Source organism: Leptodactylus fuscus, chromosome 11 (genome assembly GCF_031893055.1).
Source record: "Leptodactylus fuscus isolate aLepFus1 chromosome 11, aLepFus1.hap2, whole genome shotgun sequence".
In the NCBI taxonomy this organism is placed as follows: Eukaryota; Metazoa; Chordata; class Amphibia; order Anura; family Leptodactylidae; genus Leptodactylus; species Leptodactylus fuscus.
In genome coordinates this window covers 49,463,422-49,478,133 of record NC_134275.1, presented here as the reverse complement: position 1 = coordinate 49,478,133, position 14,712 = coordinate 49,463,422, and the positions used below count along the sequence as shown (strand labels likewise).

Genomic DNA, 14,712 nt, shown 5'->3' with positions numbered 1-14,712 from the left:
TACGTTGTGTCCTCTGTAGATATTCCTTCTCTGACTAATCTTATACGTTGCGTCCTCTGTAGATGTTCCATCTATGGCTAATCTTAGGTGTTGCGTCCACTGTAGATGTTCTATATCTGGCTAGTCTTATACATTGCGTCCTCTGTAGATATTCCTTCTCTGACTAATCTTATACGTTGCGTCCTCTGTAGATATTCCTTCTCTGACTAATCTTATACGTTGCGTCCTCTGTAGATATTCCTTCTCTGACTAATCTTATGTGTTGCGTCCTCTGTAGATGTCTCTGATGTCTGGTTCTTTATACAGAGATTGGGTTGTGTCTGACCTGTGCACTCAGTGCCTTGTGGGTTGGTGCTGAATCCAGCGGAGCAGGCGCAACGATAACTGCCCACGGTATTTTCACAGCGACCATTGGTACATGGACTCGGTCTCTGTCGACATTCATCCATATCTGTAGGAGAATAAGTGGATGGAATGATATTCATGTAAAGTATAAGCCGCAGGTTGTGTGTGACGTGCGGGACATTACAGGAGACGGCCGTACCTGGCCGGAGACAATCATCTTATAGCTCCAACTATTTACCTAATACTGTGTGTGCTTCAAAACGCCATAATCATGACATCCCGCTGGACTAAGCTGCCAAGTCATATATAATACAGAGCGAACGCTGTAATCATAACGTCCCACTGGCCTAAGATGCTGAGTCATATATAATACAGAGCGAACGCCGTAATCGTAACGTCCCGCCGTACTAAGCTACCGAGTCATATATAATACAGAGCAAACGCTGTAATCGTAACGTCCCACTGGCCTAAGATGCCGAGTCATATATAATACAGAGCGAACACCATAATCATAACGTCCCGCCGGACTAAGCTACCGAGTCACATATAATACAGAGCGAACGCCGTAATTGTAACGTCTAGAGATGAGCGAACACTAAAATGTTCGAGGTTCGAAATTTGATTCGAACAGCCGCTCACTGTTCGTGTGTTCGAATGGGTTTCGAACCCCATTATAGTCTATGGGGAACATAAACTCGTTAAGGGGGAAACCCAAATTCGTGTCTGGAGGGTCACCAAGTCCACTATGACACCCCAGGAAATGATACCAACACCCTGGAATGACACTGGGACAGCAGGGGAAGCATGTCTGGGGGCATAAAAGTCACTTTATTTAATGGAAATCCCTGTCAGTTTGCGATTTTCGCAAGCTAACTTTTCCCCATAGAAATGCATTGGCCAGTGCTGATTGGCCAGAGTACGGAACTCGACCAATCAGCGCTGGCTCTGCTGGAGGAGGCGGAGTCTAAGATCGCTCCACACCAGTCTCCATTCAGGTCCGACCTTAGACTCCGCCTCCTCCGGCAGAGCCAGCGCTGATTGGCCGAAGGCTGGCCAATGCATTCCTATGCGAATGCAGAGACTTAGCAGTGCTGAGTCAGTTTTGCTCAACTACACATCTGATGCACACTCGGCACTGCTACATCAGATGTAGCAATCTGATGTAGCAGAGCCGAGGGTGCACTAGAACCCCTGTGCAAACTCAGTTCACGCTAATAGAATGCATTGGCCAGCGCTGATTGGCCAATGCATTCTATTAGCCCGATGAAGTAGAGCTGAATGTGTGTGCTAAGCACACACATTCAGCACTGCTTCATCACGCCAATACAATGCATTAGCCAGTGCTGATTGGCCAGAGTACGGAATTCGGCCAATCAGCGCTGGCTCTGCTGGAGGAGGCGGAGTCTAAGATCGCTCCACACCAGTCTCCATTCAGGTCCGACCTTAGACTCCGCCTCCTCCAGCAGAGCCAGCGCTGATTGGCCGAATTCCGTACTCTGGCCAATCAGCACTGGCTAATGCATTGTATTGGCGTGATGAAGCAGTGCTGAATGTGTGTGCTTAGCACACACATTCAGCTCTACTTCATCGGGCTAATAGAATGCATTAGGCAATCAGCGCTGGCCAATGCATTCTATTAGCTTGATGAAGCAGAGTGTGCACAAGGGTTCAAGCGCACCCTCGGCTCTGATGTAGCAGAGCCGAGGGTGCGCTTGAACCCTTGTGCAGCCTCGGCTCTGCTACATCAGAGCCGAGGGTGCGCTTGAACCCTTGTGCACACTCTGCTTCATCAAGCTAATAGAATGCATTGGCCAGCGCTGATTGGCCAGAGTACGGAATTCGGCCAATCAGCGCTGGCTCTGCTGGAGGAGGCGGAGTCTAAGGTCGGACCTGAATGGAGACTGGTGTGGAGCGATCTTAGACTCCGCCTCCTCCAGCAGAGCCAGCGCTGATTGGTCGAGTTCCGTACTCTGGCCAATCAGCGCTGGCCAATGCATCCCTATGGGAAAAAGTTTATCTCACAAAAATCACAATTACACACCCGATAGAGCCCCAAAAAGTTATTTTTAATAACATTCCCCCCTAAATAAAGGTTATCCCTAGCTATCCCTGCCTGTACAGCTATCCCTGTCTCATAGTCACAAAGTTCACATTCTCATATGACCCGGATTTGAAATCCACTATTCGTCTAAAATGGAGGTCACCTGATTTCGGCAGCCAATGACTTTTTCCAATTTTTTTCAATGCCCCCGGTGTCGTAGTTCCTGTCCCACCTCCCCTGCGCTGTTATTGGTGCAAAAAAGGCGCCAGGGAAGGTGGGAGGGGAATCGAATTTTGGCGCACTTTACCACGCGGTGTTCGATTCGAACATGGCGAACACCCTGATATCCGATCGAACATGTGTTCGATAGAACACTGTTCGCTCATCTCTAGTAACGTCCAGCCGGACTAACCTACCGAGTCGTATATAATACAGAGCAAACGCCATAATCGGAACATCCTGCCGGACTAAGCTGCTAAGTCATATATAATACAGAGCGAACGCCGTAATCGGAACGCCCTGCCGAACTAAGCTGCTGAGTCATATATAATACAGAGCGAAGGCCGTAACAATGAAATTATATATATGATGATAGGATTGTGAGTTATTTCACACAGACCCCCAAAAATATAAATAAAAGCTGATCAGAACATTATATGTACCCAAAATGGTGGCCAATGAAAGTATAAGAATAAGCGCTCACCTAGCGATGGGGACAGGAAAATAAAAAGTTATGAATTTTGGAAGGAAGGGGGCGGGGAATATGAAAATAGTTACAGAGCATTACCGCCTTCAAGGGGTTAAAACTGTGACCTGAAATGCGTCAGTTTTGCAGAAACCTATGGAAGTCTAGATTTAGGAAACCATAATGTTCCTGTCTCTCCGCCTATGAGCCGTGATGGCGGTGCGGGGTTTGGGTTTTATCTCCTTATAAACACAGCACTAGAGGAAAGGATTGAGAAACTGCAGAAGGATCGGCGTCATCGGGGTGAAGATCAGACTGTCAGGCTACAGATGTGGCATAACATTCCTGCGCGAATCGCGTGGGCCGACGCCAGATACACTTTGTTGCTTGTTTTTTTCCTTCCTTTGATTAATGTTTTGCATTTTTATAGCCGTTAATTGGAAAGAAGAAACCACGAGAAAGCGATTCCTGGAATTTCTGGAGATTTTCCTTCCAAATCCAGAGTCATCTTGTTAGTAAGCCGTGTAATGGAGCGCCGATAGCTCAGCACCGAGCGGGGCCAAAAACTGCCAAAGTGTTATCATGTACTGAAGGCTAATTCCATCTGAAAGCTAAAACCTTAATGGTGGTTGGGATTAAGGAACACGTCTCCCAGAAACAAATGCCTTTCAGATTGGTGTCTAATTGGCCCTTATCGGAGGTTTTGGATCTAATGGTGGACACCTAATCCCCAGGACCGGGCTCCTTCATGCAGGTGCCGTACAAGTTCTGCAGATTGCCTCGTCCAGGGATTTTTGGCTTGTGCAGCGTTTGGCTCCCCCTCAAGTGTTCCTATAATTGCACCTGCTCAGAATAGCTGTTCTTAAAGGGAGTGTCACCAGGGGGAAGCCTATGAAACTAGCAGGCTTCGGGCTCATCTGAATGTAACACCTTTTACCCCATGTAAATACACACCTCCATTGCTGAGACATTAGCTTATTTCTCAATTCAAGGATGGCTTCATTGCTCCAATTTATCCCCCTCCCCCAAATCACATTAATATGATTAAAGACCAATATAAAGGGGACCCCCTATTAGATAACATAGCGGCGGCTCTGGTTCTGGTAGACTTGAGGCATCCATGTATTACGCATTCTGCTAGTTGGAAAGGCCAACATGTAATACTGCATTTCTCCTGTAGTGGCCACTGCAGACATCTATACCTGGCGATATCCTTAGTAGGGGTTTCAGAGGCCCGGGCTGAGTTGCCAATTACTAGACCGACTTAAGTAGAAATGCCCTGATGAGACAAACCCTTCAAGAAATGGTTTAATACAGTTTTGTGGGCCTAACATTTGCATTTCTCATTATATACAGAGTTGGTTGCTTAGATTTTATGGTGTAATTGACCTTCCTGGGCCCCAGTGTAAATCACTAACAGGGCCCCTACTTATACCGATGCCTTGTTGTGTTGTACAGAGGCCTTTTTGGTCCCTTCTGGCCCCAGTACCGACGGTCACTATTGCACCTCCTATAGCTACTCCCCTATACCCACCTGTATACAACCACATAGAATGATTTATAGATAGTAGAATGATTTCATATCTCACCAATACAATGGGTCCCTTGTGTGCTTAACCAGTAGCCATTGTTGCACACACAGGTGTAACTGCCGGGACGTGGCTGACAACGTCCAGGGCCACAGATCTGTGGATTCAGCTCACACAAATTGGTTTCTGCAATAGAAGAGGATGGGACTCGCTTAGATAAGATGTTTGATACTATGGAAGCCATGGACTCGGGACTAGTGTCAGCTCCCGTGTCCTAGTGATGTCTCCACTCCATACGGCACAGTATAATGGCACTTACCCTGAGGGGGAGACTCCACTTCAGTCTCTGTCCGTTCCGCCTGTGATGGGGGCCGGGTGGGCAGAAGTCTTTGTATAATAGAGGGGGTCCTATTAATCTGTATCTGCGTCCTTTCTGGGCTCTGTGGTGGTACACGTCCCCGGGTCGGATCGCTCTCTGGTCTTCTATCCTCCACAATGAAACGACCTAGACGTGAACAAGACTTAGCTATAGTGCAAACATGTTCTGTGGAGCTGTACAAGAATGCCTTGTCATCAGTCATTGTGCACAGAGACAAACCCTTCATGTGGGACTTTTCTCTTCGCAGATTTTCAGCAGTTTTTGCAGCGGAGTCTGCTAAAGATTAGAGGTCAGCGCCCATTGCTTACTTGTGACGGGTCTCAGCGGTGGTACAGCAGTGGCCGGAGTCAGAATTCTGGATCCAGGCTGACGCAGGACAGGAACCCGAGCCTGATCCTCACCAACAAAGCGATGGTTAATCTTCAGGTCTGACGCCGAGTAATGGTAGCCTGGACCAGCGGGGCAGGTCTCTCTAAATCCCTCTACATAACAAATATAGTCAATGAGTTTCCCGTGAACACAATTAGATTTAGTTTTCCAGACAATTAAAGGTTAAACATTTTCAGAAATATAAAGAACTAAAAATTCTGCAGAGTTTTATAGATTTCCTCTAAACCATCGCCGGCTGGGGTCACGTCTGTGTTGGAGTCTATAATGGTAGATTCTGTCACAGTCACCGCTGAAAATCAGCAGACGAAAAAGTCCCACAAGTCCAACTTTTCATCTGGCGGTTTTAGTTTAAAGAACGAACACTTGACAGATCCCATAATAGTCAATGGAGTCCATCAGGCACCATTGATGTCCACTGTTTTAGCGCTCTGTGTGTGTGTTGTTCTGGTCCTCCAATGGACACCACAACACAGATGTGACCATAGCGTTAGTGGTGACATCTCATGTCCAGTTGCCAATGTATACAACGAAGAATGTAGGAACTTTCTAAAATCTGGGACTTGAGAAGATACCCCGACCACAATAAGGACATCATGGCTGGTTATCAGGAGGACACTACATGTATGAGAAGATAACCTGACCACAATAAGGACATCATGGCTGGTTATCAGGAGGGGACACTACATGTATGAGAAGATAACCTGGCCACAATATGGACATCATGGCTGGTTATCAGGAGGACACTACATGTATGAGAAGATAACCCGACCACAACAAGGACATCATGGTTGGTTATCAGGAGGACACTACATGTATGAAAAGATAACCTGACCACAATAAGGACACCATGGCTGGTTATCAGGAGGAGACACTACATGTATGAGAAGATAACCCGACCACAAGACATCAGATTTCACCACTTTGATTGTTAGAGAAAATCTTTAAAACTCTGTAAAAGTTCTGATTACTTTTCTTTGTCACACTGTTTCATCTTTACTTGTCTACAGATTTACGTCTGGTTGTGTTCATGGGAATCCTCTTTAATTAGGACCACAATAGCTTACATTTGGAGCAGAGTTGAAGGCGACATGAAGGCTTCCTACCTGTGCCAAAAGGAGGACAACTCTCACATCCTTTGCCCCAAGCTTTTCCCACACGACTGCAGCAACAAATCTGTTTGGTGATATTCCTAAGGATAGGAAGGGAACAACCACCATCCCGCAGGATCCGGAAACAGGGACCTTTGGCTTCTGAGATGACATGATGTGCTGAGGAGAAAGCCACATGGTCAAATACAGAGATTTACAGCAGAAACACAAACACAACCTCAGAGGTCCAGACACTATTTAGAGGGGATTTCCATATTGATGATCTATTCTGTGAAAGAGTTGTCAAGTCTTCTGTGCTCCACTGAATCTCCTGGACGGGAGCAAGTCCCAAACCTTTCCTTTGCCCTGGTACCAGTTTGCAGCTATTCCCATGATGCAATAGGTGGACGGTCCTCATTGGCTGCAGCGCACAAACTGGTCACTTATTTATTGGTTTGTTTGCCAGAATTTATTGGAATCCTTAAAGCTTTGTATGTAATACGAGAAAAAAACTCACAAATGCAGCTGCTCCGGGAGGAATCCAGAAGATATCCTTGTTTGCACACACAGCTAAAGCTCCCCCTAGTGTTGGTGCAGTCGCCGTTCTGACATAATGTCGGATCCTTACACTCATCTATGTCTGTAAAGCAAGAAGTGATAAGACCTGGATGAGAAACTCCATGGAGAAAAGCGTGCTCAAATAAAATAAGCAATATGCGCTCACACTACTAGAACACCCGAGTGCGGGCGAGCAGGGCAGCGACCCTTGGGCAGGCAGTGGCACTTACCTGTACAGGTCCCATTGATTCTGTCAAAACCCTTAGGACAGGGGGATTGTGGCAGACTACCCAGTGCAGCCTCTGCTGTGGAGACACAAGATAAGAACATTGGGGCAGATTGTCTGATCCTGTCTGGAGAGGAATCTGGTGCACTCGGTGTCGGCTCAGCTTACGGTAGTCGGGCTCTTGTCTTAAAGGCATTTTGTATTTCCCCCTCCTCACATATAAATCTGTAATAATTTTTCTGCTGTAAAATGAATTTTTTTTAACGATTCCCATTCCTCAGCAGCATTTTCTGCAATGAGCGGATGAGATTAAATGAAATCGGATTCACTTTGCTGGAACTGAAAAATGCAATGTTATCCTCAGATGTCATATTCTGTTAAGTAGTCAAAGCTCTATCCTGCAATTCCTTTCTGTTTCCTGGAAAGCTGGGTTGAATGGTTGACACTGAGTCATTTGGGCACTGCAGTCAGATGGATGGGTTAGTTAGGGGCCCATGACCTTCACTACCCGAGGGCCCGGCCCCACTGATTTTGTCCCAGGATGGAGGCAAGGCAGCTACACCTGAGTGATGCCCTTTATTTTGCCTGATTATACAATGATAAATAACACTCGTAGTATTGAAAAGCCATCAATAACAGATCGGGCCTGGAACCTTGGCATCCTAGCCGATCAGCTGATTGAGCTGCAGTACCAGACACAGCCACTATAAAACATATGGCGCTGTGCCTAATAAACAGTGAAGGCAGCATGGTCCTCCTTGGCCTCTTCCATCAGCTGATCACAGGATTGAGGCGAGTCAGATCCCCCACCGATGTCGTGACCTGTCCTAAGGAGAGTACTCAGCACATCCTGGAAAAGTCCTTTAAGTAACTTCCATATGAAGTCTTTAAGTCACACATATCCCAGCTGTATACAGACAAGCCAAGACATATCTCAGCACAAGTACCTATAGTAGACAGCTGGATATATACACGCCGAGCCAGGAAAGGAAGGAGGGGGTGTAGGGGGCACTTACTTACAGCATGTAGTTCAGTGCACTGTGCCCACAAGGCTCGGACCACTCAAGACATGTTTTAACCCTTTCCCTGCTTGACTAAGTGGCCAATGCTGTCCTGCAGGGCTCGGAAACCTTTTACATTCAGGAGGTGTTGTGGATTTTGTGGCTGTCATACTGGGGTTGATCCTCCACAAGGGTCAGTTTTTTGAGGAGCCAATTTACCTATCAGGAACCCAACGTTGCAAGTTGTGAGTTGTAGCCACTGAGTCACCCTGCTGCCCCAGCATCAGTGTTGTACCGCACATGTGCCAGGTGGCGAAAGGGGTCACACTCTTATGCGCATCCATATTTAGTACTGTGGAGCGTCAGTCAAGACCACAGAGGAGACGTGGGGTTTACAAGGAGACCCTGAACACTTGGCAGGCTTGGCTTGGTCCTCCCCCAATGGGCACGGCACCCTCTAATATATTCTTACCCATTAGACCTGTAACCAAGTCCGCAAAGGTTTGTAGATGTGTTTCAGTCTACTAGTTGGCTCCACAATTAGATTAAAGGGCAGAAAGGAGCTAAACACGTTCTGCCCATCAGACATCCTTGTGGACACGGATGTGGTGATGTGCGGCCACTTATTTACAGAATAGCTAAAACAATAAAAAGTTATCCGTAAAATCGTGCGGTTCTTATAAACAGTAGACGTCTCCTCCTGCCAAGGCTTACGGACAGCGATGCATTAATAATAGATGATAGATATTAGTCTGTGGTTCTGCCAGACTGCAGCCTAACACTGGGGTCTATTGTAAGGATGATTGGAGCCGCTCCTCGGTGGTTGGGACGTGTGCGGGGGGAGATCTCCCGGGAACACTATAAAGTTTCTCTCTCATTTTGTAATCACATTTATCTATCACAGATGGAGCAGATCTCGGGTAAGGACAGATGGGACAGATGTGTGCTTGGCATGACTCTCTCCGTACAATGGTGTGGGTGGTTTTTGGAAAACGCTAGCTCCCCCTCGAAGGATTGATTGCATGTTTTTTCCCCAGCTCAGCCACGTCTAGCCCGAGGTACTGAGTGATGGTGTTACGGTGTTATCTCGTACTCCACGCCGGGTCTACGTGTCCCCATCACTTATCGGCTGAGCACTTTGTGTCCTCCAGTTAATCCTTAACATGACCACATTGCATGGATGGAAATAAGCATAGTCTTCATCTAGGTTTAGTCTTTGTAGGGGCAATGATAAGGGATCGAAACTGCCAGTTTTTACTTACACATCTGTGATGTTTTCTAAGATACTGTCATATATTGCACAGTCAGGAACATTCAGTACAAATGTGGAGGGTTGGATCATAAATGGCGCCATGTTTGGCCAAAGCTATGTCTAGTTTACTTGGAATAGCGAATGTTGCCTCTGCCACATATCCAAATCTTTTATAAAGCTAAAGATACCATAAACAGTAGACCAAACCTGACAATGTCACCAGCCACTATGTATGGAGCCTCGGACATCTCATCAGGGGAGACAACCATCAAGTAGTGGGATTGAAATTGCCAAACCCCCGATGTTCTCAGGGAGATGAGCCACTGTCCAAAGAGTTGTCATTCGGCCAACAGCTACCTAGGGAGACTCTCCATTGCAGTGTGTGCCTGAGGAAAGTCCAGCATAGGAAAGTGTACCCCCGACAGACCCCATTACAGTCAATGGTGTCAGTGAATCAAAACAGCCATGTAGATAAATAGTGTCACCAGAACCATCATATCACCCCAGCCCTGCAGATATATAGGTTACTGTCACCAGAACCATCATATCACCCCAGCCCTGCAGATAGATAGGTTAGTGTCCCCAGAACCAGCATATCACCCCAGCCCTGCAGATAGATAGGTTAGTGTCACCAGAACCAGCATATCACCTCAGGCCTGCAGATAGATAGGTTAGTGTCCCCAGAACCAGCATATCACCCCAGCCCTGCAGATAGATAGGTTAGTGTCACCAGAACCAGCATATCACCCCAGCCCTGCAGATAGATAGGTTACTGTCACCAGAACCAGCATATCACCCCAGCCCTGCAGATAGATAGGTTACTGTCACCAGAACCAGCATATCACCCCAGCCCTGCAGATAGATAGGTTAGTGTCACCAGAACCAGCATATCACCTCAGGCCTGCAGATAGATAGGTTAGTGTCCCCAGAACCAGCATATCACCCCAGCCCTGCAGATAGATAGGTTAGTGTCACCAGAACCAGCATATCTCTCCAGCCCTGCAGATAAATAGGTTAGTGTGACCAGAACCAGCATATTACCCCAGCACTGCAGATAGATAGGTTACTGTCACCAGAACCAGCATATCACCCCAGTCCTGCAGATAGATAGGTTAGTGTCACCAGAACCAGCATATCACCCCAGTCCTGCAGATAGATAGGTTAGTGTCACCAGAACCAGCATATCACCCTAGACCTGCAAATAGATAGGTTAGTGTCACCAGAACCAACATATCACCCCAGCCCTGCAGATAGATAGGTTAGTGTCCCCAGAACCAGCATATCACCCCAGCCCTTCAGATAGATAGGTTAGTGTCCCCAGAACCAGCATATCACCCCAGCCCTGCAGATAGATAGGTTACTGTCACCAGAACCAGCATATCCCCCCAGCCCTGCAGATAGATAGGTTACTGTCACCAGAACCAGCATATCACCCCAGTCCTGCAGATAGATAGGTTACTGTCACCAGAACCAGCATATCCCCCCAGCCCTGCAGATAGATAGGTTACTGTCACAGAACTCTGGTGTCAAGAGTCAAAATAACTTACCATTGAGCACAGGGCAGGGTGTGCAGTCATGGACCCCCCAGGCCACTCCAGACCCCCGGCAGCAGATTTCCTGAGTCCTCAGGCCAGGGAATGGTGAACCACACTTAATAGCAAGAATAAATGTGAATCAATTTGAAGGAAAAGCAGATGTTCTGGCATCAGGGTTAAGCAATGACATAAGTTGGGCCCAGTCTTCACTAGTCTTATGTTCCTCCCAGTGGTATAACAGTAGGATTGTTCTCAGACTCATCTTTGTGCTTTTCTAAAGACTGCAATGTTTTGTCATTTGGAACATTGGTAAGTCACTTCTTAAGAAAAGACTCCTTGATAAGACTATTGGAGATGGTGAAATCATCTATTGGAGAAGAAATTTTCTCCATGAATCACGAGACTGAAATAGTCAATCAGCAACCTCGTGAAGATGAAGCCAAGTAATCGGCCAAGAGTCCTCTACTTACACAGTCACGCGGCAGCGTCTTGAAGAAAGGCCATAGACATTAAATAAGAGTCCACCGTCATCGGTCTGACAGCTTTGGCCAACTATCAAGTGAATTTTTTACATGAGAGATCAGTTCCAAGACTGACATCTGACAGATATCTGATTGGCCAAGATGGATTTTTCCAGCCTCTTATCTGTCGTTTTTGGGGGTTTTTTGGCCTTCCCTGACAATCATAACCATTGATGGTAAGCATGCTGTGTACTGTGGACTTGCTTTTTATTGCTGAATGTTTTTGTGTAGTGCCCCAAAGACCAACTTTTTGGGAGGTGGCGATGGAACTAACATTCATCCTTGTTGCACAAACTTTCTCATATGTCTACGGTCAGCTCGGGTCTCCAGTGTTTGGGGGAGATTAAATCTCGGAGTACGTTCCAGATCAAAGTATAAATTTTCACAAATGTAATGAAAAGTTCATAAAGCGCTCTTGGGATCCAGATGAGATTGTGGGCGAAGGGCCAAAGTAATTGCACCTGCGGGGTCTGAGTGAAGACATGTGCTCGCAACGCTTCGTTGTCTATATTTGGTGTCAGAACTGATAAGGGAACTGTTCACATGGCGACTATTTTACTTGGTTATGTAAGAGATGTTTTGCGCAGTTGGACTGGATTCTATTAACGTTCTTTTTTTATGTTTTTCTCCATATTTTGTTCTTTATCTTAGTCTGTGGTTTATACTTGTGAGAATATCTAGATGGAACTTTTTAGGGGTGACGTACCATACCTGTTCACATACATGGCCAAACCTACTCATTGAGAAGGTTTCAGCTGACCCTGTAATATGTATAGTGTGTGTATATATATGTTCTGAAGCCCCTGCCAGTAGACTGATAGGGTGAGGTTGTCTCTGGCTTGGGCCACATGTTCCAATCTATCGGATGATGTGAAGCTCATGCTCGTTACGACACAAACCTCCTGTCCTGGTCACTACTACTTTTAACCCATCACCAACATCTTACATGCCTATGAAGTTTACTATATAGACATCAGAATAACGAGATCGCATTAACGTATTCGGGATCCTATACCTGGCCATTTTCAAGTCGTCTGAAGCAGTACCCGTAGCCGGAGTTTTCGGTGTAGCCATTGACTCTGGGGCTGCTTTGAGCCTGAACCCTATACATCGGGACCCTGTTTTCCTGACGACGGGGCAGAATCCTTTGGTCACCATTTACTTGGCCATTCCGACCGTCCACGCGTTCCACCTGATGGATGTTCACAGAGGCCTCTGGTGGGTGTTCTACGTGGACTTTAACAATAGCTGGTCCTCCTGAAAGAGAAACAACACAATACTAAGTGCAGGTTCTATATGTTGTACCACTCACAGGTCAATGCTGTCCATTCTCCTCACCGTCTTTCTCGGGCTGATGGTTGGATAATGGTAATGTATACACCGACTTGGTCTTCAGATTCTCTTCCGCACTGTTGTTCCTGATCGTGAATGCTGCTACCCCTCCACTGGTGGATAAAGATGTCTCACAGAACCGTCCTGTGAAGTTTGGTGGGCAGAGACATTTGTCCTTTCTAACACATATACCTCCATTCTTACACAGCAGAGGGCAAAGAACTGTGAAGAGAGAAAGGATAGGTGAGTATAGGTCTAAGGCGTTAGCTGGCCATATACAAGGCGGATCACCTCCATAGATCCTTTGAAGAATATCCTGAAGGATAGATCATCGGTATTAGAGGGTTCCGGCATCCTGGGGCCCCACAGGACAGCTGTGGCTCCCGGTAATGCTCACTCGTCATACAATATGTGGTAGTGGCTTTAGGTACTGCAGACCTGTCCCATTGATGTCTATGGCCTTCAGCATCTAAAGCTCCCACTATGGAGAGTAAGCAATGCCATACCCAGCATTACCGGGAACCAGACGGCCATGAAGTAGGTGATCTACGGGGCCCCAGAGAGGCAGATACAGATCCCCTCTAAAGATAAGAGCACGTGGCTTGGCCATGACACACCTATGTCTGCTGCGGGAAAGGCTGCGTTCACACGGTGCATTTCTGATGTGTTTTTTATTTGTTTGATACTTTTAAAAACAAAGCATCTTAAAAAGGACCTTCCGCCACCTCTGCTTCTGCTTGGAGCATTATTACAGTCTGATGAAGATGGAAGGACAGAGTCAGTCTTGGTTCACATATGGCCGCCGCCGCCTACCCTCCTCTGCGCCATCCCATCCTTCCCCTCTTTCCTTATCACTCTCAGTAATAGAAATGGGTCAACTGATTCGTTCCAATGAAACCAAGCAATTGGCAATTCACCTTGGATGAACTAAAATGGTCGCCGCTGGATTGCAGAGACGCCACAGTATTATAATGTAAATCTGCTTCTAGCCGAACTTGTTCGATCTGAACCTAATCTGGGACCCAACTCACCCAAACCCAAAATGAATCTTAGGAGGTCAACCATCTCTACAAAGCACATACAAGAATGGTACCCTGATAAATCTGCCTGTCAGTGGATGGTACAGCTGTGTGTAGCGCATGTGCCGGATCACAGTAGTAGTTATGATGTAAGAAAATTTTTTGGCTACTCTACATATATCCCATGGCAAGATATCAATGTAACTGTGTATATCACAACGATATCCATCACGAGGGATAAGACGAATAATATTCTATATTCCCCTTTTATGTGGCTTCCTGCCCCAGTAATGTATAAGGAGTATCGGGTCACCTACATATTAGACCTATAGGACATCCCAATCTAAAGCCATAGAGAATAATATGGAGGTGGTCTCCCCTTTATCTGTGTTCTAGTTCATCCCAAAGGTGTTTTCAATGGGGTCAGGGCTCTGCACGGGCTAGTAAACCTCACAACAACCTTGCCTTTATTGACCTTGCTCTGTGGACTGGGGCAGAAGAGGTCCTGCCACCTGAGGAGCCTGACAGCAGCTTAGTCCCCTCTCCCCATAGACATGTGTATAGTCAGCATGTATATGGAGGGTTGGAAGAGATCGCTGTAGATCGTACATTGTTTATCTTCTATGACAACTCCTACACAATGACCACAATACTCCTACATGGCACGTTGGTTATACCAGAGTTGATCACCATCCGTAAAACCCTTTGAGGACACGGACAGGAGCCAAGAGTTAGAAGACAATGGTCTCTATCCACCTCTGTCTATATTCTATAGTGTATGGCCAGCTTACAGTATTGGATTAGTCCAGTG

At 46.6% G+C, this 14,712-nt stretch overlaps 1 protein-coding gene across 2 annotated transcripts in view; it reads right to left on the bottom strand.

Moving 5' to 3' along the window:
- Positions 1-14,712, bottom strand: part of LTBP4 (latent transforming growth factor beta binding protein 4) — a 74,423-nt gene that overhangs the window by 20,380 nt on the left and 39,331 nt on the right. For both annotated transcript variants that reach the window (XM_075259628.1, XM_075259627.1), the window contains 10 exons: positions 12,889-13,104; positions 12,566-12,807; positions 11,042-11,144; positions 7,246-7,320; positions 6,975-7,097; positions 6,473-6,637; positions 5,288-5,461; positions 4,920-5,105; positions 4,661-4,786; positions 326-451 (listed from right to left, as the gene is read on the bottom strand). In XM_075259628.1, the coding sequence (XP_075115729.1) occupies positions 326-451; positions 4,661-4,786; positions 4,920-5,105; positions 5,288-5,461; positions 6,473-6,637; positions 6,975-7,097; positions 7,246-7,320; positions 11,042-11,144; positions 12,566-12,807; positions 12,889-13,104 (1,536 nt within the window). The remainder of the gene's footprint in view (positions 1-325; positions 452-4,660; positions 4,787-4,919; positions 5,106-5,287; positions 5,462-6,472; positions 6,638-6,974; positions 7,098-7,245; positions 7,321-11,041; positions 11,145-12,565; positions 12,808-12,888; positions 13,105-14,712) is intronic.